The sequence below is a fragment of the Lipomyces japonicus genome (genome assembly GCF_038497905.1).
Source record: "Lipomyces japonicus strain CBS 7319 unplaced genomic scaffold V1514scaffold_16, whole genome shotgun sequence".
NCBI lineage: Eukaryota > Fungi > Ascomycota > Lipomycetes > Lipomycetales > Lipomycetaceae > Lipomyces > Lipomyces japonicus.
The window spans coordinates 26,014-48,035 of record NW_027117828.1 but is presented as its reverse complement, the minus strand read 5'-3'; the positions used below and the strand labels follow the sequence as shown (position 1 = coordinate 48,035).

Genomic DNA, 22,022 nt, shown 5'->3' with positions numbered 1-22,022 from the left:
CGCCGGTTGACAAAGATGTCTCAGAAAAACAGAAAAATCGTATCGTACAGTTTGAACCTTAACACACACGCGACATTTAATTATTTCTATTCCGAAAAAGCTTAACACCGGAGTTTTTTGAACTAGGCCTGAACTGGCAAACAAGGCGGAACGACCGAACCTGCCCGCATACAAGTCACAAGGAATTGCAAATGGTACATATATATACCGTAGGACCATCTTTTATCATGAATGTGATATTAGAAATATCATTTGGTGTATACAATGACTATTGACAGTAAGCCTATACGTGCGACCGAAATAGCAGAACAGGCAAGCATATCGTCCTCTGTAAGCTATGATGAGCCGGTATCAGACCCAGGCATAATAAACGCGCCGGAGGAGAATGCATTAATGAACAAAAAGTTGGAAGACGATAATAATAGTGATATTGAGCGACAGGTTCGTATATGATTGATTGGTTGATTGATTTTTTTTTTTGGTTATAACTATAGAAACAATAAACAGCAACTAATGACTTTAATTGCAGGCATTACCTCCACTACCATCACAGACAGAACGTCCGTCCATGTTATCGGACTTAGACAAAGGTCTTGTTGGTTGGAATTCTGAAGATGATCCAGAAAATCCTTATAATTGGCCAAAACGACGCAAGACATTGACGTTAACGGTTGTTTTAATCACTGCGTTCATGGTTCCTGTCGGTTCAACGCTAATTGCACCTGGAGAGCAATACATTGCAAAAGAGTATAATGTTACTAACGCGATTACTCGGCAAATTACTGTATCCGGTTACGTTCTTGGATTTGGCTGGGGCCCGTTACTTCACGCTCCATTGTCTGAGATGTACGGTAGGAAATACGTAATCGCAGCCTCCAATTTCTTATTAGCTGTTCTTAGTATCGGGTGTTCTGAATCACATAACATTAGCATCTTTCTTGCGTTTAGAGTGTTATCAGGTATCATGGGCTGTGCTGGTATGGTTGTTGGTGCCGGAACAATCTCTGACATGTATCGTCCGAACGAGACTGGCACCGCGACTGCCATGTTCTTATTGGGCCCGATTATGGGCCCAGTAATGGGTCCCATATGGGGAGGTTTCATAGCACAGAGAGCAGGCTGGAGATGGTCCATCAGAGTGTTGGAAATCTTGGCGTTTACCATGACACTTGCAATGATTTTTGTTGTCAGTGAGACCAACCCAAGCGTGTTGTTGAGAAAGAAAGCGAACAGATTGCGAAAGGAGACGGGGAATAATGACCTGCAATCGATTATTGATTCAAGACAGCCGGTGGTTCCGCCTTTGAGGAAGTTTGTGACCAACCTGTCGCGGGCGGCAAGACTTTTAGTGACTTCGCCGATCGTTTTGGCGTTTGCACTGTACATGTCGTTGGCATATGCATATATGTATGTATTTTTCACGACAATCTCAACCGTGTTGACGGAAAGATATGGCTTCGCAGTCGAAACTGCAGGATTGGCATATATTAGTGTTGGATGTGGTACTTATTTTGCAACAATTGCTGTCGGTTCCACTAATGACAAATTAGTGGAATATTTGACCGCAAAAAATGGCGGAGTTAGAATTCCAGAGTACAGGTTAGGACCGATGGTGGTTGGCAGTATTCTTCTTCCCGCAAGCTTGTTTTGGTACGGCTGGTCCGTGCAAGCACATGCTCATTGGGTCGCGGTGGTAATAGCGATGTTCCCCATGGGTGCAGGATTGATTTCGTCTTTGCTTCCTATCCAGGCATATTTGATTGACCTCTACGGTCCGTTGGGCGTGGCTGCTTCCGCCACTGCAGGCATGAACTTGTTGCGATGCACGGCAGCTGCCCTGATTCCGTTGAGCGTGCCGAGATTAATCGCCCGGCTTGATTATGGTTGGGGTTATTCTTTGTTTGGGTTTTTGGGAATATTGTTGTGTACCACGACGTCATTAATATTTGTCAAGTTTGGCAAGGCGTTCCGAATGAGATATCCGCCGCATGCGTAATAATAATAATTGGCAATTTTTTTAAAATTTCAAACTGCATGGAAGAAGGTTTCTGCATGAATTTCTACGAACATGGGAATTTTATTTAATCGGGTGTTTGAGATTTACTATGTATTTATTTTTTTTTTTTTTAAGTTTGGTTGGTCAATAATATATTTAATAATTTGTGAACGGGGGGCATGAAGTTACGAAGTACATATTACAATGTGTAAGCAATTTGACTGTTCAGCATTTTTTTTTCCAAACGTATGCAGTGCAGTGTACATGTACAAATAAATATATTGTAGTAAACAAGCGCTCATAAGATGTATACACTAAGCTAACCAGGGTATGGGTAGAGAAATGTTTAGGGTACAATAGTACTAAGAGGAACGTTTTCCCTGTATGCCCAGTTCGTCATCCCAATGAAGACTAACTGGTTTGGCATACAGGCTACGAATTTCCGCACCCTGTCACATATATGTATAATATATATATATGTAGGAATATTCTTATTAGAAATGGGATGCTATGTCTTGATCTATGCTATTTAGTAGGTACAAAAAATGATGAATTAACCGAATACGAAATCCCTTGCTTAGCGAAGCGTACGTAATCATTTAGTTATTTTCAAATTGTAACTTATAAGTTATGTAAAACTGGGTCAAGAAATCCTTGTGTACGACGTATTGTCGTTACTTTACTGGTCTGAGCTTATTTTCTAATTACCCACTCATTAGCCTGTCAAAATGCGCCCTCTGTGATAGCGACATTCACCACAAATACTCGCATGCCTTTAAACCCAGCCGGCCGGACAGTATATGTATGCGGTTTGAAAACCCCGAACATGCCGTTGCCGAGAGACTGCAACGCGTATCAGATAACCCATATACATGCTTTTTTTCTCTCTTATTAAGTTTTTTTGTTTTTTTTTGGCAGGCAATATTATGTAATCGAGTATGAGCAAATTTTTGAACCTGATTTTTTTATCAAATCAGATTTAACCTAAAAATGGTTACAGATTTTAAAAACCCGGCTACGCAATGCTTCAACCATTGTACTCTGTCTGTCTGTCTATAAACAGCGAACAAGCCAAGCATTGAGGTTCATGTACCTGCTTAGGTCAGATTGTAGCTGATTTAATTATTTAGTTGATTTTTGAGAATTAAATTTGTTAGGTAGTAATTGCTCTCGTGAAAAGTGAGGCCCTGGGTTTAATGGTAAAATCGTTGCATTTAAACAAAAAACAAACTTTTTACCGGCGAAAGAAAGTTATTTCGTATTCGTGAATTGGACTGTTGTGCAGGCTAAGCCATTTAGAGTCCAAATAGGTCCGTGCAACTGGAAGGCAGGGCAGGCCTACGGGCCGACCCGCATCAACCATTTCTATATGCAGAATTTCTCTGTACTGGGTACAATTGAAAAATCTAGTAAAATGTTACAGTAGGTAAGTCAGCAAGATTTTTGTTGTTCACCGGAGGACAAGCAGATCAAAAAAAAAACCACCACGAATAGGCATACATGGGATTAGAGGTGGAGCTGTAATTTATTATATGCTCATTATAATTCAACCTGTATATACATTTGTGTGGATTTATTCAAAATTCATAATAGCCAACCTTGCGGATTTTATTATTTGAAACCATGACTGATAACAGAGCTGCTAACTTGGTTGACATTCAACAGCCTCAATTGCAGTCAGATCATCAACGAGCTCTGCCATCTGTTTTGCTTTTGCATGCAAACCAAACCTCGAAGCCATCGTTACTGGATGATTTTGATTATTCTCAGAATACTGAAGCAATCGATCCTAATGAGATCTTGCCCGTGACTTCGTTAGATTCTGGAGAGTTTAATGGTAATTGGTACCAATCAGATAACGATGACGAACGGGAAAATCAGTTCCAAGGACCTCGTCGTTCAAGAGGATCACAACGGTTGTACCGTTCGATTTCCCGGGCTGCTGATGATGATGAATACGAACCACAACTTAGTCTGAGCACAAAGACGGCACGGTTGATTTCGTCTTTTATTACCACTTCGTCAACACACCATCGAGGACGATCAATTGATTCGTCATTTGCTCCTGATGACAGGCGGCAATCTCTCATCCCGAATCTTCAACAACTCAGAGCACAGTACCTGATTGGAAACACTAAATCTCCGTTTGATTGGTTAGCGCTCAAGGCATCAAAGAATCAACTTAGCCGGATGTCATCCAAAACAAGAAAATTTTATCGAAAGCAGAACGACTTAATTGATCGGTTTATCGAGATTGATTTTCTTTTGGACTCAGATTTATCATACAACATGATTCAGGAGTATGAAACCGATTTAATTTCTGATCGGAGACGTGGAACTCCGGGAAATGTTGAAGAAGAAGGTCAGACGTTGTTGAATATTGACAAGGACGGTGCTACGGGAATAGTGACTTTGGCCGTGATTGTAAACTTTCTAATAAACGTGTAAGTCATTCATGGTTCATGGCAATACCAATTGCTAATTAAATATAGTTTCTTGTTGGGTGGAAAAGCCGCTATCGTGCTTCTAACTAATTCCATGTCAGTTATTGCGTCCTTGGTGGACTCGGCGTTGGATTTTCTTTGCACAACAATCATTTGGTTAAGTACTAGCATGGCAGGAGCTAGTAGTGCACAAATAAAACGATTATATCCCATTGGACGCAACAGGTTAGAACCTATAGGAGTTTTAATATTTTCCGTCATTATTATCGTGTCTTTTTTTGAAGTCGCAATCGAGGCAATCGAACGAATTAGTAATGGTCCCCGAGTCCCGGTTCAGCTTGGCTTGCCCTCATTTGCCATCATGTCATTAGCCGTTATTACCAAATTATTTGCATGGCTGTGGTGCCGGTCAATAGACTCATCTGCTGTTCAGGCATTAGCGCAGGACGCAATGTCTGACATTGTTTTCAATTTAATGTCGATCTTATTTCCTGTAGTGGGCTCATACCTTAATATTTGGTGGCTCGATCCAACCGGCGCGTTGTTGTTATCTGTATATATTATTGTCCAGTGGGTGGATACTACTCTGGAACATATTCGTAACTTGACCGGCATTGCTGGCGACGACGAGGACAAGCAAGTCATCATGTATCTTTGCGTCAGGTTTGCGGAATCGATAAAGCAGGTGACGTCGATTAACGTGTATCATGCCGGTGATCAACTTCACGTGGAGGTCGACATTGTCGTGGACGAGAAATTGAAACTAAGGGATTCACATGATCTTGGTGAAGCATTGCAGTATGCTATTGAGTCGCTGCCGATGGTGGAACGAGCATTTGTACATTTGGACTACAGGGATGACAACTTTATCGGACACATTATGAGGTAAGGCATATAGATTGTAAAAATTTTTTTTTAAATATTTTTTGAATTGGGACAACAATTAGATATGGGCCCAAGAAATCTTTAATACATTTTTGCATGTATTATTAACAGGCGTAGAATGTTGTATGTTCGAGAATGAAACTACAAATCTATTGATATACGGGATGGCCACCGTGACCGAAGTACATGCCGTTGTTTACACTTTGTTTACACTTCACCAGATAATAGCGATATGGGACTCATCTTATCAACTTCAAAAAATGGACGAAAATGCGAGAAGCGAAATGTGAATCGTGAGAAGTAAGCTGACACGAGGAAGTTCAGTTCAGAAGCCGGGAAAATGGTGCTAGAAAATTCAAGCCCAACGAACCGACCAACAAAGTTTTGGTGTCACCATGGTCTTCTGAATGACGTTGCAGATAACGATAAAAAAAATTTAGCATACCATCGACTGGCTTGGTCGACCAACGCTTCACAAAAGTCAGTAATCATCAGCCCGGTTCCCAGAAACGAGTCTCACCGGCCCCGACATGGAAAAGTGTGCATACCTCACTCGCGGTACTTCACATCCAATCAGATGCTGGCCTGTCAAGTTCTTACACGATCCACCCGGATAAGACTCAGCCTAATTACTTGCCGAACGATTGTGTCAGTATGTCTGAGGACTCGCCACTATTTCTCAAATGGACGCACGATTCGCTTTTGGTACTGATGCTGCCAAATGTGCCCGCAATACCCTTTTGGCATATCCGCTAGCGTATCGTGCGTGTCCTGACTATAGAAGTAAAACGTTCACGCTGCCGCAATCACACAACTTCTTTCTTTAGCGCACATGCCAACGGAGTGATTGATTGAATGCAACCGTGCGAAGCTGTCCAAACCCTACGTTATGTGCGTTTTGCCAAAAATGCTCCTGTTACTCAGGAGCATTGCTTATCTCACTGCGCCCTCATTCGCTCGTTCCGCTCCAAGACGTCACGTCGACCCTATGGCTCTCTCGCGCGTTGCATTCCACGCAACAGTGATACCTGCAATGCAAGATCATTATCAAGTTTGGGCGTCGCTAACCTTTCAGAGGAAATGCAGCATAAAATCCCCCATTATTCGGAAGTTTTTTGTCCGCGCCTGCGTTAGTGCTCGTCAGATCTAGTACATCTTTGCATATAGATTTGTATTTATTTCTTTTTGTTGAAGTTGTGTTTTCTTGGTTTTTCTATGACTCGTTTTTGTTAATTTCTTTCTCTAAAGTTCTCGAGCATTTTTGATGGTATTTCTCATCATCACTAGATATTATACGTCAGACGTGACTTTTTGCAAAATAAAAAAAATGCTAATCTGATACTCGAAAATGCTTGTTAGTTACCCTATATCTGTATTTTTATGGACGGCAAGGTGTTAAGGTTAATGTTCGATTGAGCCGAACGAACCGAGAATCGATTCCTGGTCGAATTTTACTGATTTTGCTTACAAATTGCAGAGGGGGCGGATCATTACGAACACGAAACAATGCTATTGTATTTGTCTGCAATTACTAATTGCGGAAAGAAAAAGAGGAAACGTGAAGCTGACTAATTTGCTGTTCTCTGTTCTACTATATAGCAGTAGTATATCTGTAGTTTATAGACCGAAACAATAGCATTGTTTTCTTTCTTTCCTGCGCTCTTTCAAGGTTTTGGCCGCTTGGCCGGCGGGCTAGCTAGCGATACTTAGCTATACAATTAATTTTTAGTTAACCAGTTAACTGTAGTTGTAATTGAAGTTCGAACTATACAGTGTGGAGCTTATATACTGGGGAATTGAACCTCTTTCACCTCAACCAGCACTGCCGCCTTATAGTTGTATATGGCCGACTCTAGTCCAACTCTACTGCCTTTCTCTGCTCCCACTTCTCGTGTTCCTTTTGAGGATGGCAGATGGGGTGAACACACTGAGGGATCCGGGGTGGACATTGAGTTCGCTCAAGACGAATTCCAGGAACTCCGCCGCGAACTTTCCCGCGTATCCGTAGCTGCCTCTTCCAGGCTTTCGCACTCCATTTCTGCTGCTGACCCTGAAAAAGGCGTTATTTTTGAAGACAATGGGTTTGACTTGGAACAATGGGTTCGTAACGATACAGAGAAGGACAGACAACATGGTGTTAGCCCAAAAAGAGTACGTATTTTTTTTGCCAATTAAAACACACCAAACTAACTAATTTAGATTGGCGTTTCCTTCCAAAATCTATCGATTAGCGGTGTTGGTTCGGGCACGAATTTTGTCGAAACCTTTCCCGAGTCTGTCATCAACAACCTTGGGCGAAACTTTTTCAGATCCGTTCGTAATCTTGTACCTGCATTTCGTCCTCATGTTCCGACTAAGATTATTCTCAAAGACTTCACTGGCCTCGTTCGCGCTGGCGAGATGATGCTCGTGCTTGGGTCTCCTGGTTCTGGCACGACAACTCTGCTGAAAGCTCTAACCAACCAACGCCAAGGCTACGTTTCCATTACGGGCGACGTTCTTTATGACGGAATTGACCATGTCGAAGCGAAAAAACTTTACCAAGGAGAGATTATTTTTAATGAAGAAGACGACAGGCATATTTCCACCCTGACCGTGGCCCAGACTCTTCGTTTTGCCCTCGGGCTCAAAACTCCGCGTGTCCGTTCCGCCGACGAAAGTCGGTCACAGTTTGTTGAAAAGTTAAGGGATCTTTACGGGAAAATGTTTGGCATTGAACACACCATGAACACTCTTGTTGGTGGCGATTCGAAAGCTCGAGGTGTCTCAGGTGGTGAGCGGAAGCGAGTCTCCATCGCTGAGGTACTAGCGAACAGAGCTGCCATCGTCGCCTTCGATAATTCTACAAGAGGTCTTGACGCTTCCACAGCGGTCGATTATATTCGCTCTTTGCGAATTCTTACCAATCTCACTCATTCCACCACAATCGTCACACTTTACCAAGCCGGTGAAGGAATTTACAAAGAATTTGATAAGGTTTGCCTTATTGATTCTGGCCGTCAGATTTTTTATGGCCCTGCTACCGAGGCCCGCAGTTATTTTGAGAGCTTGGGATTTGTCGCTCCTGCTCGTATTACAACCGCAGATTTTCTCACGTCTATTACTCATCCAAAAGAGCGAATTATAAAACCTGGTTATGAACAAACGACTCCACAGACTCCTGAAGCTTTAGAAACTGCTTTTAAATCTTCTGAATATTATAAAAAAGCTTTACAAGAAGTTTTGGAATATGATATCGATCTTAAAAATACAGGTCATGCTTCTATTCAACAATTCTCCCAAGCTGTTGCGTCACAAAAATCTAAAATCTCAAGTTCAAAATCTCCGTACACTGTGTCTTTTTTTCGCCAAGTCGATTTATTGGTTCGGCGTGAACTTCAGCTTCAATGGCAAGATCAAGTCACATTACGAACCAAGATCATAAATTCAATCGTTGTGGGTTTTATCTTTGGGTCACTATTTTACAATATTCCTAATAATACCTCTGGAGCGTTCAGTCGTGGTGGCATTCTTTTTTTTTCTCTTGTGTTTAACGGTTGGCTTCTGCAGGTAGAATCTGGAAACGTAATTGCTGACCGACCTTTAATGAACAAGCATCGAAGGTTTGGAATGTACCGACCGTCAGCATTATCAGTCGCCAAGACAATTTCAGACCTTCCAATTTTTGTGTTTCAAATTTTCCTGTTCTTAATAATCACATATTTTCTTTCGAATTTAGCACGAACTGCTAGTCAGTTTTTTATCCACGTTCTTATAATTATTACCGCTACTGTTACCATGATGTCCTTCTACAGGTCGCTGGCAGCATTTTCTGATGATATGCATGCCTGCTTAAGATTAGTAGCTGCTGTGCTAAATGCGATTGCGTTTTGGACTGGTTACGTATCGCCTGCTAGATCAATGCCTTGGTGGTACAGGTGGGTTTATTATTGCAATCCTTTGACCTATGCCTTTGAAGCACTGATGGGTAATGAATTTCATCGGCGGCAGATGGATTGTGCGTCAGATCAGCTGTTGCCAAACATTGCAGGCGCTTTCATATCAAATCAAGCTTGTTCACTTCCCGGTGCCCTTCCAGGCTCTAGCATTGTTTCTGGCGACGACTATATCGAATCTCAGTTTGGATATAAACGAAGTCATCTATGGCGTAATTTTGGCATACTTATAGGATTTTTCTTGTTATTTTTGGGCATCCAAATTGTATTTTCTGAATTACTTACATATGATTCCGCAAGTGGACAGGTAAAACAGTTTGTCCGAACAAAAATGTCGGTGAAAAATCCAAAAGGCGATACCAAAAAAAATGATAAAGAGGATTATTTGTCAGAGGACATCAAAATTGGTGAAGACGGCAAGGGATCTTTATTCACATTTCAAAATGTTAACTACGTTATTCCTACACCTGATGGTGAAAGAACGCTTCTTGATGACATCGAAGGTTATGCTGTTCCTGGGAAATTGTTGGCTTTGATGGGATCTTCAGGTTAGTGTGCCTTCAAGATTTATTTTTTAGCACATTGTTCTAACATCATCTAGGTGCTGGAAAAACGACTCTGCTCAATGCAGTATCTCAGAGACTTCGGTTTGGCCGCGTGACTGGAGAATTTAACCTAAATGGCCATGGCCTCAATAGTGCGTTCCAAAGGAAGACTGGTTTTGTCGAACAACAAGATCTTCACGAACCAAAGCAAACAGTTCGCGAAGCTTTAAGATTTTCTGCTAGACTTCGACAACCTGCCAGTGTACCACTTGACGAAAAATATGAATATGTCGAGAAAGTTATTAAGCTTCTCGACCTTGATTCAATTACTGATGCATTAGTTGATGACGTTGGTAGCGGCCTTTCAGTTGAAGAACGTAAAAGAGTCACAATCGGAGTCGAACTTGCTTCAAAGCCACGAATTTTGTTTTTGGACGAACCTACGTCAGGTTTAGACTCCGAAGGCGCATATTCTATCGTTACTTTTCTCAAGAAGCTCGCTGCCAATTCAAACTTTGGTATAATTTGCACAATCCACCAGCCATCCTCGATTTTATTTTCGCAATTCGACAGTCTGCTCTTGCTCGCTCGTGGCGGGAAAACCGTGTATTTTGGACCTATTGGAAATAACGGTGAAACTGTGATTGATTATTTCTCGCGGGTTGTAAGACCACCAGAGCCAGACTCGAATCCAGCCGAATATATTCTTGAAGCCGTTGGTGCTGGTGCTACGCGGAAATCCACGATTAATTGGCCAGATTTATGGAAGAGATCAATTGAAATCATTGAACGCAAGAATGAAATTGCTGCCTTAAATCAAAAATGGCGGGTGATTACTACCTCTACTTCTGATCTTGACGACCGTAATGCAGAATATTCTTCGCCATTAAATGAGCAAATTAAAGCAGTCACTGTCAGACTTTGGCTAACTTTGTGGAGAACTCCTTCTTACGGATTTTCGATCGTGTTTTCGTCTATTGCTGCTGGGCTTACCGCTGGAATTTTGTTTTTCCAAGCGAATAATAGTATTTTTGGTATGCAGTCTAGAACTTTCTTGACATTTTTTGTACTACTGGAAATTATTCCTATTGTGAACTCATTGGAGATTCATTTTATTATTGCTCGTGATCTTTACGATCTTCGCGAACGCAATGCAAAGGTATATTCATGGGTTGCATTGGTCACTGCATATTTGGTTTGCCCCTTGCCTTACATGGTTTTGACGTCTGTATTGTTTTTCCCAATTTTTTGGTACATGCCTGGGCTATATATGTCGCCACATATTGCAGGGTACGGCTATTTCATGATTTTGCTTATGCAAATTTGGCATAGTCATCTTGCCGTGTTACTCGGCTCGTTTGTTCCCTCCATCACCGCTGTAGGTATTATCAACCCATTTTTCTTTGTTATCACACAGGCTACGGTTGGGATCACCATTCCGTACGCCTCACTCAATGGGTTTTACAAATATTTTATTTATTGGGTTAATCCAATTTCCTGGGCTATTCGTGGCCTTGTCGTTACAGCCGAGCACGAGGTTCCTGTAGCATGTTCGTCGAAGGAATTGGTTGTTTTTGAACCGCCTTCTGGATTAACATGCGAAACATACGCTGGTGAATGGGTTGTATCAGATACTGTTGGCCAGTTGTTAAACCCGTTTGACTCTTCATCTTGCAAGTTCTGTGAATACACAGTTGGGGATGATTATCTAGAGTCAATCGGATTTTCTTACAATAAGAGATGGAGAGATATCGGCGTGTTTATCATGTTCGTGTTTGTTAACGCATTCCTGCCATTTCTGGTCTATTATTTTGCCAGAGTTATTAGCTGGAAACGGTTTTCTCGACTTTTTAAAAAAGTTTAACTTTAGGAGCAAAGTTAGATAAATGATATAATGCAAAACATAAGTACAGGACTAAATCTCATAAATAATAATTAATAATTAATTTAAGTTATAGTAAAGTATTTTAAAATCGTAATGAACGACATGAACTGAGAAACATGCTGCAATGATATGTGTGCGTAGTGCAAGGAAAGTACTCCGGCATGCACCGGAAGTTGATATAAGGCGCTCAACTCGGTTTATAAAAAAAACGATAATCATAATCAGTACTAAAAAAAATTAGGCACAAAAGCTACTCTATGTGTTGGCAACGGGACAAAAAAAAATCTTAATTATTACCAAAAAGCTGACAAAAAAATGACAAAAAAATTTGAAAAAAATGACGAAATTCAAATTGTGAATGGGCAAATTCGCAGACGCAACAGCCTCAACTTGTATATATAGTTATTTTCTGTTTATATAAAGTAGTATATATTACTACTGTATACAAGGAATAAGTTGACGTGCAACGTATTTGAAAGTATGACAGCAAGTGGGACACGAATAATAGATCCCGTCAGTGAAGTCTTGCACGACGAGTTCTGGATATTCGGTTATGGCTCTCTTATATTTAAACCTCCCCCTGAGGTCGAACGAGCAATTCCAGGATACATCAGTGGGTATGTTCGAAGGTTTTGGCAAAAATCTCATGATCACAGAGGCACCGAGACTGCGCCGGGCAGGGTAGTGACCCTTGTCGAGAAGGAGTTTTGGGAAACGTTGGAAGATCCGCACTCAAAGTTTGAAAATCCAAAACTGAAGACTTGGGGTAAAAAAAAAAAAAAAAAAAAGAACAAGATAATGATTACTATTACATTCCATAATAACATCATTTATTCTCTTAGGAATTGCATACAAAATCAAAGCTGGAAAAGTTCCAGAAGTATCTGCAGCGTTGGACTTGAGAGAACAAAATGGCTATACAGTACACTTAGTTCCATTCAATCCTTTAATAAATAATATAGATTCAGTCTCTTTAGGCGCCGACTTATCATTTAGTGCTGACTCGGATGCTAAACCTAGAACAATTTTGTCGATCGTCTATATTGGAACTCCGGACAACGAGGCGTTTGCTGGAGTTCAAGACATTGACGAATTGGCGGCACATATTTTGAAATCGAACGGTATTTCAGGTTCCAACAAGGAATATCTTTATAAATTGGGTGAAGCACTACAGAATATTCATGGTGAGAACGGGGAAGAAGATGATTACCATGTTCGTGACTTGGTTGAAAAAGTGAAAGCGTTAGAGCTTCTGGAACAAAGTCATGATATACTATAGTAGATAAGATTAATCGCATTCCGATCGATATATATAGAGTTAAATCGAAACATTAATTTTACATTTTTGTGTAACCAAAACTTAGTACTCCCCCAAAAAATACAACAAATAGTTTTAACCAATAACTAAATGGACAAAAACCGCAACTAAGCCAAAGGAGCTGCTCTTTTCTCAACTCTTCTTTTCTTCTCTTCCGGTTGGCTTTCTTTGTCATCGTTCTCAACCAGGTTCACTCGCTTCAGACCATTACTTTCTTCCGCGTTATTGGTTTTATCGCGATTAAACGTATTTGCAGCCGAAACTACAACTGGCGTGTGAAATTGTAACGGCGATGGCAACAAGTCTTGACCTAACCCACTATTTTTACTCCCAAACTGACTCCCCCAGTCTGCAGAGTAAAATACTGATGGTGAAGGTAGTAAATCAGAAACGTAACGAGATGGAAGTGCTGATATCGGAGTTTGTTCACGGCCATTCCCATTATTCGATGAAACATTTGAGTTAACAGGTGCTTGATATGATTGACTAGAACTAGTAGCGGGTCTAGCAAATGGGTTACCGGGCCCACCTAAGCTGTTTGCGTTCATGTATGTTGATGGCGATGGCGGAGGAAGTAAAACGGCAGGAGAAGACAGTTCCTTGACATGAGCCGATATTGGAGGAGCTGCACTATTTTCTTGTGATGGTGATGAAGTTGTTGTCGGATTAGATGAACCAGATGATGCCTGCCCTTTTGATCCAGGCCGTGACGCGCTTGCCGTCGATTCATCTGGAGGTATTCGGAGCTTTAACTTTGGCCTCGTAGTGGGAGCAGACAGAGTTGGCAACGACTGAGTCATGACATTGTCGGTATTTTTGCTCTCTGCATCTACATAGTGTGTTGTAACACTTAATGAAGGTAGCTGGTATTGATTGGAAGATGATGCATTATCAGACACGACAGCCTTCTGTATTGGCTGTAATATAGTCGAGCTATCATGCTTTAATGAGTCTGTTGTATGACTATCTACTTTAACTTCTAAAGACGAATTGGGTCGATAAGGCAATTGAACTGGAACTGCTTGGGATGATTGATCATAGGGAATGAACTGAGGCTGTCCAGTAGCTTGACGAGCATTCAAAAACTGAGAATGATGAGAATTTTTACTGTTGTAATTTACGGTGCCATTATATTTTTGCTGCTGCTGCTGCTGTGAATATTGCTCGTAGTTTGCTTGATGAGTCTGTTGATGTGACTGAGGAGGGCGTTGTGAAAAAGTGATAAAGTTATACTGTTGGGCATCTGGTAAGTTCTGTTGTAGTTGTTGATGTGACTGATGATGTGATGATTGATAATGCTGTGGTTGATTTGGTTGATGATGAAGCTGTTGTTCGTATTGCTGTTGATATTGTTGTTGTGGTTGCTGATGTTGATTTTGTTGATTTTGCTGATTTAGTTGCTGCTGTTGATCAAATTGATACTGTGTGTCATTGTGGTTAATACCAGAAAAAGAGGAATTTCGTCCATGTATGATTTTGGAAGATACTCCCAGTTGGTTGTGATCGAGACTTTGAATATTGCTTAATGATGACGCGCGAGAATGATTCCTTGACTGCGTTCTCAAAATTGAACGAGGTGGTGAAACAGTTGCTCTTTGTATTGGCTGCTGCTGCTGCTGTTGTTGTTGTTGTTGTTGAGTATGAGGATCGAAAGGAGACGTGGTCTGAACATTTTTTGCCGCAGCAGAGCCGGAAGAACCTGACTGACTATGCAAGTGAACCGGCGAAGTCGATCCACGGTCAGAATAAACCTCATTTTCATTTTCGTTTTCAAGTTCATCATCGCTCACGCCATAATCTTTCTGAAAATCGGCAGGGACTTTTCGTTCATGAGGAGTTGTCTATAATGAGTCAGTATTACACAACCCCAGATCAGGCGCAAAAAAAAAAAACATTTAGCGTACATCATTGTAAAGTTCAATAAGCTTGCCAGTATCACAAGAAGTGAATTCGTATAGCTTTTTGTTATTGCCGAAAATAATAACCGCGATATCGACAGAACACAGTACTGACAACTCATGAGCTTTCTTGAAGAGGCCAGCCTTACGCTTGAGAAACGTGACCGATCGATTTCGCTCGTCTTTCAGTGGCTTGATTAGGATTTTCCTGCGACCCATGGCAAGCTTTAACGAATCCACGAGAAGTTAGCGTCGTTCGTTTGTGCCTAATGAAAGATATTTTGAGAATTGGGATTAAAGCAGTCGATGCACGCGGCGTTGAGTCGGTTAAGCAATAATTAAGATGGACGTAATGCCAAAAATAGCCAGAATTTAATTACATAATATATTAGTAGACTTTCACTACATGCTCAATATAAAAATTTTTACAAAAAAAATAAAAGTAGAGTAAAAGAATGTTTTCCATGAAATCCTGATGAACTCAGACCCTCGGAAGTCACCCTCGACGGTTGTTGCGTAAATGCCTTTTGGAGGGCGGCCCGCGATGTGCGTGATGTTGGCTCAGATAAGGAACGAGATTTTGTTACAAGGGACTTTTTCAACAGACTAAAAATACCGACGTCGAGAGGCTGGATTAGATGTGAGGAATGGGCCAACAGACAGAGCGAAATAATGTCGTTTTCCTTACAGTATTTGTCGAATTCGGCGTTGATGTGACTCTCGCCGCCGTCGAGTACCAGTATCCTCCAACGACACTTTTGACGGGTCCTTGTATGCTGATCGAAGTGTTTAAGCAATTCGAGACCCGTAGTAAGGTCTGTCGAGCCGTTTTGGGTCGTTTTGACAGTTTAGTCGGCTGGAATATGACCACTGGAGTATCAGGCGGCCAGGTCGACCCGCAAAGCAGAAGAAAGACGGCACAACATGGCCATTCGCCGCAATACTGCCAATTACTGTCGCACATTCTCGATTACCGGACTGAATAGTCTTTGGCTTGCCTATTCGTTCTGAATGAGTAATAGCCATCCTTCTCTACAGTTGTACCTATCATAAAGCCCGTTTCGCCAAATTGTAGAAATTGCCGTCGACAATGCCGTACTCTGCACGCGTATTGGCGACCAGCACCAACCACGGGGCGTCAAAATCTTTTTGTAGGGCTCTCTGGTCACTATTCGCAGGCGCGAGAAAAACACGTGCCGAGATCTGATGGTCGAGTTGGATACAACGGTCTTCCCGATGCGTGTGACCGTGTTGAGCCATCAGAAGATCAGCCAGATCTTGCACGTCGCACCTCCGAGCAAACCTCCTCAGGGAAATCCAGCTGCAGTATGTACTGAACAATCGTCTCTTCTTGGGCCGGTGTCAGTCGGGTTACCGTTGGTCTTGTAGGCCCGCGAGGGTTAGGCCACTCTGTATTGAAGCGTCGTTCGCGGGATGAATTGTTTTGCAAGGCATCGGGGTACTTAATCGCCGGCTCGTTCGTTTCGCATCAATTGCAAGAAAGATTCGGAACTTGAGAGTAAGGATTATTTGCGAGAAAACTCGTCTTACAAGTTGGGGTAGGGATGGTAGGAAAAGTGGGCCGCCGAGTGGTGATCCACGTTATGCTGGTTACACATCATTTTTATTTTTTCTTCTATTGCACATTCCATTTATCCATGATGGTGAGATTGCAAACGAAAACCCTGAGCTTACTGTTTCTTCTTGTCATCTTCTGCAGTTGTAGATGGTGCCTCGTCATCCTCATCCTCGTCATCACTGCGGTCGTCTTTTTGAATGTCAAGAAATACTATTCTGTAGGCAATTCTCATAATCAAAAATAGCCAGTATGAATTAACTGCCTGTAAAGCAAACAATAACGCAAACGTAATATACTGCGAAATCCAGCATTTGTAATGTTGCGTGTCCCAATTAAGAGTAAAGTCCCCCACGGTCCGAAACTCAGTGGCCACGGACCAAAGAATTTTCAAATTAAGATAATGCCGCATGTATATCCATGTAGCCATAAAAAGGAAAACAAATGGCCCAGTAAATACACTATCGAGGTAATTCAGTGTTTTAGACGTGGCCAGCATGATGTCTGACACATCCATAGTGATGTAAATCGGCAAGCCAATCCACGTGAAATGAAACCGATATGAGCAGAAAATCAAGGCAATGGTTACAATGTGGTGAAATACTAGTTCCTTAAAATCCTTTCTGGGCTTTTCCAATTGCAGCAACAAAACAATAGACTGCTGTGACCAAAATGCAGCTTGTAACAAATAGTAGAGCTTAAAATCAAGCTCGTGTGTCTTGTGCGGATAGTGTTCATACATTGGCCTGGTCTCGAAGTACCACAGCGGCATGTGATGCATAATGTAAAGACCCCAAGGACACATCACACTATAATACAAAATACTGTAAGTCTGCTCCATAAATCTTTTAACCTTATTCTCCTTGGTTAAGCCTGCTTTCTCGGCAAGGGGACTAAGAATCTGCTGCATTGCAAATTCTCGGATAAATGTGAATACAATTATATAGTATGCCACAAAGAAAAAATCTTTCTTTCCCTTGCCATACATCACTGGCGAACCTGGACTCGCGTAGGATGGAAACAACAATGGGTAAATCGGATTCGAAGAAGAATGATTTGTCGACAGTGCGTAAAGAGCGACTGGAATTAAGCTTACAACAAGCGGCAAAACTAAATTCCATAAGTATTACACTTCAATTATTTCTAAAAAAAAAAAAAAAAAACTTGATAAATTTACCCCACGTTTTTGTGTAGCACAATTCTCGAAAGCTAATGTATGCGCGCCGAATGCCTTTCGCACCCGGCTGATTTGTGGAATCCGCATTAGACAAAGCCCTTTGCCTGCTTCGGCTTCCTTGAATCTGAGTCTCCGTAGCTTGCATGGTCGCCAAACCTGGAGATGCGTTGTCGCCAAAGTGAAATTGTCCAATAGAGGAAGTTCTTGTACGTCTATTCGTTGATGTTTTGGTTCGAGATGGCGATTGTGAGCCTGCTGCTCTAAAAGACGGTGATTCACTCATCTTATAAGCGCAAACTATTTTAAAAAATAAAATAAATAAAAATCGTCAGAATTTTCTTAAATGCAGTCTGTATCCTAAGGTTCTCGCAGCAAAAGCGTTGTGTCCATATATATTATGGTCGCCGCAAAAGTTATTCCAGTACAGATCAATTTATAATAAACACTATAACGCAATGATCAGCAACAACGTAACCCTTCAAAATGATCACTTATTCGTTTTCCAACAGGCAAAAAAAAAAGAAATGAAAAACGCCTCGGTACAACAAATGTCCGGTATTCTACTCAAAAAAAAAATTCACCGAAGCTCGGACCCGGTAAGTACAAGCCCCGCCGTCGTACAAGTATTACAGATCTACGTGATTAGTTAATAGTTATGTATATTACAGAGTTCTTGTGTATGTATAATAATCATAATCATAATAAAATTTCGCCATAACGAAAGTTCAAAAGTGACAAAACTAAGCATCCGGTTCAAAAAACTATTATCTTTACATCTTTCAATTTAGACGTCCTGGTAGATCAGTAGCGGCTCACCGACCGCTGTGATTTCGGGTATCGTGCATTTAAGATCAAATGCTTTCGACAACACTATTTTAAAAATCTAGGCCCATTTTGTTAGCTAGTGACTTAAATCATTAAACAATCATCATTTACCTTCTGGATATTTATTGAGTGGCTTGTTGAGCAAAAGATTAAACTGGCCTTCATGACCTTCGCAAACCGACGCGCCTGTAATATTCGATTAGCGGCGTGATCACTTTAAATTAATCCATCATAGCTCACTTGTTTTGTTATTTCCTCTTGATCTTCTTTCGAAAAAGTAATAAAATGGTCATACTTTGTTCCGACTAAAAAAGGAATTGCCGTCTACACAAATTAGCATCGAAATGCATGAAAATTGAAGCGTTATTCATACCTTATTAAATCCTCTTGCCTGTCTATACCATTCCTTTATCGAGTTTAATGTAGACTTTCTTGTTAGATCAAACATAAATAATATGGCAACTGCATCGTTTGAAACCAATGGAAGCATATTAACGAATTCTCTTTGTCCACCTAAATCCCAAATTGAAAACGTTATTTCCGTATTTCGAATTGAAATGGTCTTTTCCATAAAATTTACTCCTATTTTACAGTGAGCAATCAACTAATATAAAAAATAGAAATAAGTCATCTCCTTACCTAATGTTTGAATATAATCCTCATCAAAGCTTCCTTCAACATATTTTACCATCAATGATGTCTTGCCAATCTGCGCGTCTCCTACCATGCCAACCTTAAGAACAACCCTAAAAATAATAATCTTTTAGCACTTTTCAGCCAGATCTTTTTTTTTCTTTCTTCGCACTCACGCGTTCCTTCTGGCGGCTTCAGACTGAGAGCTCGATAAGCTTGCCATGTTCGTTCAGCTTGCCCTCTCGTTCTCCAGCAAAATTGTTGATACTGATATAATACTGAATTATTCAGAAACCGTCATCTAATATTATGTTAATGCACTGGAACCTATTGACGTGCAAATCATTCCTATTTATTTGAGGCGGAACCCGCCCCATGTATTCGGTCATAGATTAAGACTTCAAGCCTCTCAATACCTACCAGGCTAAACCACTGTCGTCAAAAGACTAACAAGCGGAGTATTGTTGAACAAATTATCTGTATTGGTCCAAAACTGGGTTTGTTGTTTGGTTTAAAAATGTTGGCTGCAGATCACAACAGATTTTAAATGTTTGTTTATATACCACTAAAGAACGCGCAAGCAGGGTAATTAGCTCGAAAATAATATCAGCGCGCAAAAAAGCCAGGCTTGTAACTAGTTACTCACTCTGTTCAACGTTCTATGTCATTATGTAATATTATCTTTCATGTATTGCTTTTAGTTTAGTTTATTTAATTCTTGAATGCGTAAACTTTGCGAACTAATTGTTTACAATTTTTGCTCTGAATTACCTTTGTGCGAAACTCTTTGAGTCAACCTCTAGATAGTAAGGTCATGTAATTTAAAATAGTAGTTAGCTACTTTATATTTATGTAATATACATAAATACAATTATGCAAAATAGTCATGTTTTTTTATTTAAAAAACTGGGAGAGTTTTATTCTAATATCTATATTCCGATGTCTTATGCTTCAAATGCGCCTTTTTCAATTTCAAGTCCAAACTGCTGCTTTGCGGTCTCTCTAACTTGTCTTTCAATTAAATCCTCAAAACCTTGTCCATTGGTACCTAAAACTAACTGCCGAACTCTAGTTATCCAAAACCCGACATCAGAAAGAGCAACAATAATCAAAAAAGTGAAGTGATCTGTCCATGCAGAAATCTTCTGTTTAAACGTCATGTCAGGCACGGAGGTTGCAAGGGAACGCGATGCCCAATTTGCAAGAATTTTAATTCTGTTAACTGGAGATCCCAGTAGTTGATTACACCCTTGCACAATTCGCATATTTCTTCCCAAAAAAATTAGCTCCAATGGCATTTTAGTAGTGTCTTGTATAAATTGCCGAAAGGTTTCATTCATCTTACTCTGTTGTTCAAAGTCTTTATGTAATGAAGATAAATCATCTTCGCTAGAGTTGGACTTGCCAATTTTGGTTGAGTGATACGGGCGAAGCATGACCGACGAGGCAAACATTTGTGGTGATCCGATGCCCCATGATAAGGCAATTTTCTTTATTTCTTCGTCTTTGAGCATAAACATGCTTTTCCACAACTTGCAATATTCCAATCTAAATTTATCTGGCTCATACACATATAACCCATGATCAATTAAAACTAATTGTTGCCTTCCGCCATTAACATATCTAACGATTTGGTTTCCCGGATGTGGATCACAATGCACAACTCCCCAGCTAAAAATCTGAGCTGCAAACAGATTAACCATTGTATTCATAATCTTTTTTTTGCTGAACCGCTTCCTCTCAAGTTCTTCGCGGTTACTTAGACTAGTACCATCAATCCATTCTACAGTCAGTACTCTTTTGCTAGTAAAATCGTGATATACTTTTGGAATGTAAACTTGATCTTTGAGTAAAGGTTCATTTTGCAACTTCTCGTTTAACAATTCAGAATTCTTTGCTTCGCGTTCGAAATTAGCTTCAGCAAGTAACCGGTTGCATGTAAAGTTCACGGTGAAATACACAGGTATATCAAACAGAAGCTTATCATAAATATACATCATCGCACGATATGCACCTAAATCCCAATGCATTTGCTTCTCAATACTGGGATGCTGAATCTTGACTGCCACCCATTCACCAGTCTTTAACTTTGCTTTGTGAACTTGTGCTACAGAAGCACTGGCAATTGCACGGTGTTCAATAGACTCAAACACTTCATCAGGAGATTTGCCAAAGTCAGATATGAATACTTTCTCGATTTCATGCCATGAATCTTGAGGTGCCATATCAAAAAGTTTTGCAAATTTTTGCTGAAACACTGGCGGCAACACCGACGCTTGCATGGCTATTGCTTGTCCAATCTTAATATACAACCCTCTTGTATCTATTAGTATATAAATCATCCAAGTTCTCGGTAATTTAAACTTTTTTAAACAATTATAACTTACCCATTAGCCTCGATTAAATCATAAACTCGATTCGCGGTTCTTGTGTGTAAAGCTTTAATATCTTTGCCTTCTTCAAAATTCAATTTATAGTCGGCAGCAATAATCGAGAGGGTGAGTATGCACCGCAAATTCCTGACTATTGCTTGATCCAATGACACGTAGTCAAATGTATACAATGCTCCTAAACTCGCAGAAACCCAAAAAAGTCGTTTTCTCCATTTCCGATTCGGCGGCAGTTTTTGGCTAGGGGAATCTAACGAAGCAGGAGGCACCGCGGTTATGGGGTTGAAGGACGATGCAGTATGATTTCTGATGGACCTTGCGAGCTTATAGCGTGATCCTTGAAGAAAAACAGAATGCCTCCAACAATTACGACGAATCATTCTGTCGATAGTAAATACACGTTATCACAATTAACCAATCAATACAGTAAAAATATTAAATAAAAGTTTCCGATTAAAGAAGGCAAATCATTATATTATTCACTCCTTGCTGACAGGCTGACGTCTTCAAATTGA

The 22,022-nt window shown here is 40.6% G+C and overlaps 8 protein-coding genes across 8 annotated transcripts; 4 read left to right on the top strand and 4 right to left on the bottom strand.

Annotated features, from left to right (window-relative positions):
• The first annotated feature begins 36 nt into the window (after positions 1-36).
• On the top strand, positions 37-2,240 carry V1514DRAFT_306016 (major facilitator superfamily domain-containing protein). Its single transcript, XM_066925665.1, has 2 exons — positions 37-441; positions 530-2,240. Exons 1-2 carry the CDS (start codon positions 265-267, stop codon positions 1,994-1,996), a joined length of 1,644 nt encoding a protein of 547 aa, XP_066783694.1. The 5' UTR covers positions 37-264; the 3' UTR covers positions 1,997-2,240.
• Positions 2,241-3,619: 1,379 nt separating this feature from the next.
• Positions 3,620-5,329, top strand: V1514DRAFT_279967 (cation efflux family-domain-containing protein; the record flags this gene model as incomplete). The annotated part of the gene is made up of 2 exons (XM_066925028.1): positions 3,620-4,440; positions 4,489-5,329. 2 exons carry the CDS (start codon positions 3,620-3,622, stop codon positions 5,327-5,329), a joined length of 1,662 nt encoding a protein of 553 aa, XP_066783693.1.
• Positions 5,330-6,994: 1,665 nt separating this feature from the next.
• Positions 6,995-11,762, top strand: V1514DRAFT_329806 (ABC-2 type transporter-domain-containing protein). Its single transcript, XM_066927400.1, has 3 exons — positions 6,995-7,476; positions 7,525-9,808; positions 9,862-11,762. Exons 1-3 carry the CDS (start codon positions 7,168-7,170, stop codon positions 11,667-11,669), a joined length of 4,401 nt encoding a protein of 1,466 aa, XP_066783692.1. The 5' UTR covers positions 6,995-7,167; the 3' UTR covers positions 11,670-11,762.
• V1514DRAFT_329802 (ChaC-like protein) lies at positions 11,683-13,030 on the top strand. Its single transcript, XM_066927399.1, has 3 exons — positions 11,683-11,712; positions 11,764-12,456; positions 12,533-13,030. The coding sequence occupies exons 2-3, from the start codon at positions 12,171-12,173 to the stop codon at positions 12,967-12,969; spliced, it is 723 nt and encodes a 240-aa protein (XP_066783691.1). The 5' UTR covers positions 11,683-11,712; positions 11,764-12,170; the 3' UTR covers positions 12,970-13,030.
• Positions 12,965-15,222, bottom strand: V1514DRAFT_306003 (uncharacterized protein). Its single transcript, XM_066925664.1, has 3 exons — positions 14,913-15,222; positions 14,496-14,849; positions 12,965-14,348 (listed from the first exon to the last, which is right to left on the bottom strand). The coding sequence occupies exons 1-3, from the start codon at positions 15,123-15,125 to the stop codon at positions 13,116-13,118; spliced, it is 1,800 nt and encodes a 599-aa protein (XP_066783690.1). The 5' UTR covers positions 15,126-15,222; the 3' UTR covers positions 12,965-13,115.
• Positions 15,223-16,446: 1,224 nt separating this feature from the next.
• On the bottom strand, positions 16,447-18,030 carry V1514DRAFT_44790 (TLC domain-containing protein). Its single transcript, XM_066930020.1, has 2 exons — positions 17,660-18,030; positions 16,447-17,592 (listed from the first exon to the last, which is right to left on the bottom strand). Exons 1-2 carry the CDS (start codon positions 17,940-17,942, stop codon positions 16,598-16,600), a joined length of 1,278 nt encoding a protein of 425 aa, XP_066783689.1. The 5' UTR covers positions 17,943-18,030; the 3' UTR covers positions 16,447-16,597.
• A 271-nt stretch (positions 18,031-18,301) lies between these two features.
• V1514DRAFT_329794 (P-loop containing nucleoside triphosphate hydrolase protein) lies at positions 18,302-19,799 on the bottom strand. The gene is made up of 7 exons (XM_066927398.1): positions 19,764-19,799; positions 19,294-19,682; positions 19,124-19,230; positions 18,858-19,066; positions 18,725-18,808; positions 18,596-18,670; positions 18,302-18,542 (listed from the first exon to the last, which is right to left on the bottom strand). Exons 2-7 carry the CDS (start codon positions 19,338-19,340, stop codon positions 18,444-18,446), a joined length of 621 nt encoding a protein of 206 aa, XP_066783688.1. The 5' UTR covers positions 19,341-19,682; positions 19,764-19,799; the 3' UTR covers positions 18,302-18,443.
• Positions 19,800-19,955: 156 nt separating this feature from the next.
• V1514DRAFT_329792 (ABC1 family-domain-containing protein) lies at positions 19,956-21,985 on the bottom strand. The gene is made up of 2 exons (XM_066927397.1): positions 21,505-21,985; positions 19,956-21,433 (listed from the first exon to the last, which is right to left on the bottom strand). The coding sequence occupies exons 1-2, from the start codon at positions 21,885-21,887 to the stop codon at positions 20,062-20,064; spliced, it is 1,755 nt and encodes a 584-aa protein (XP_066783687.1). The 5' UTR covers positions 21,888-21,985; the 3' UTR covers positions 19,956-20,061.
• Between the last annotated feature and the right edge of the window lie 37 nt (positions 21,986-22,022).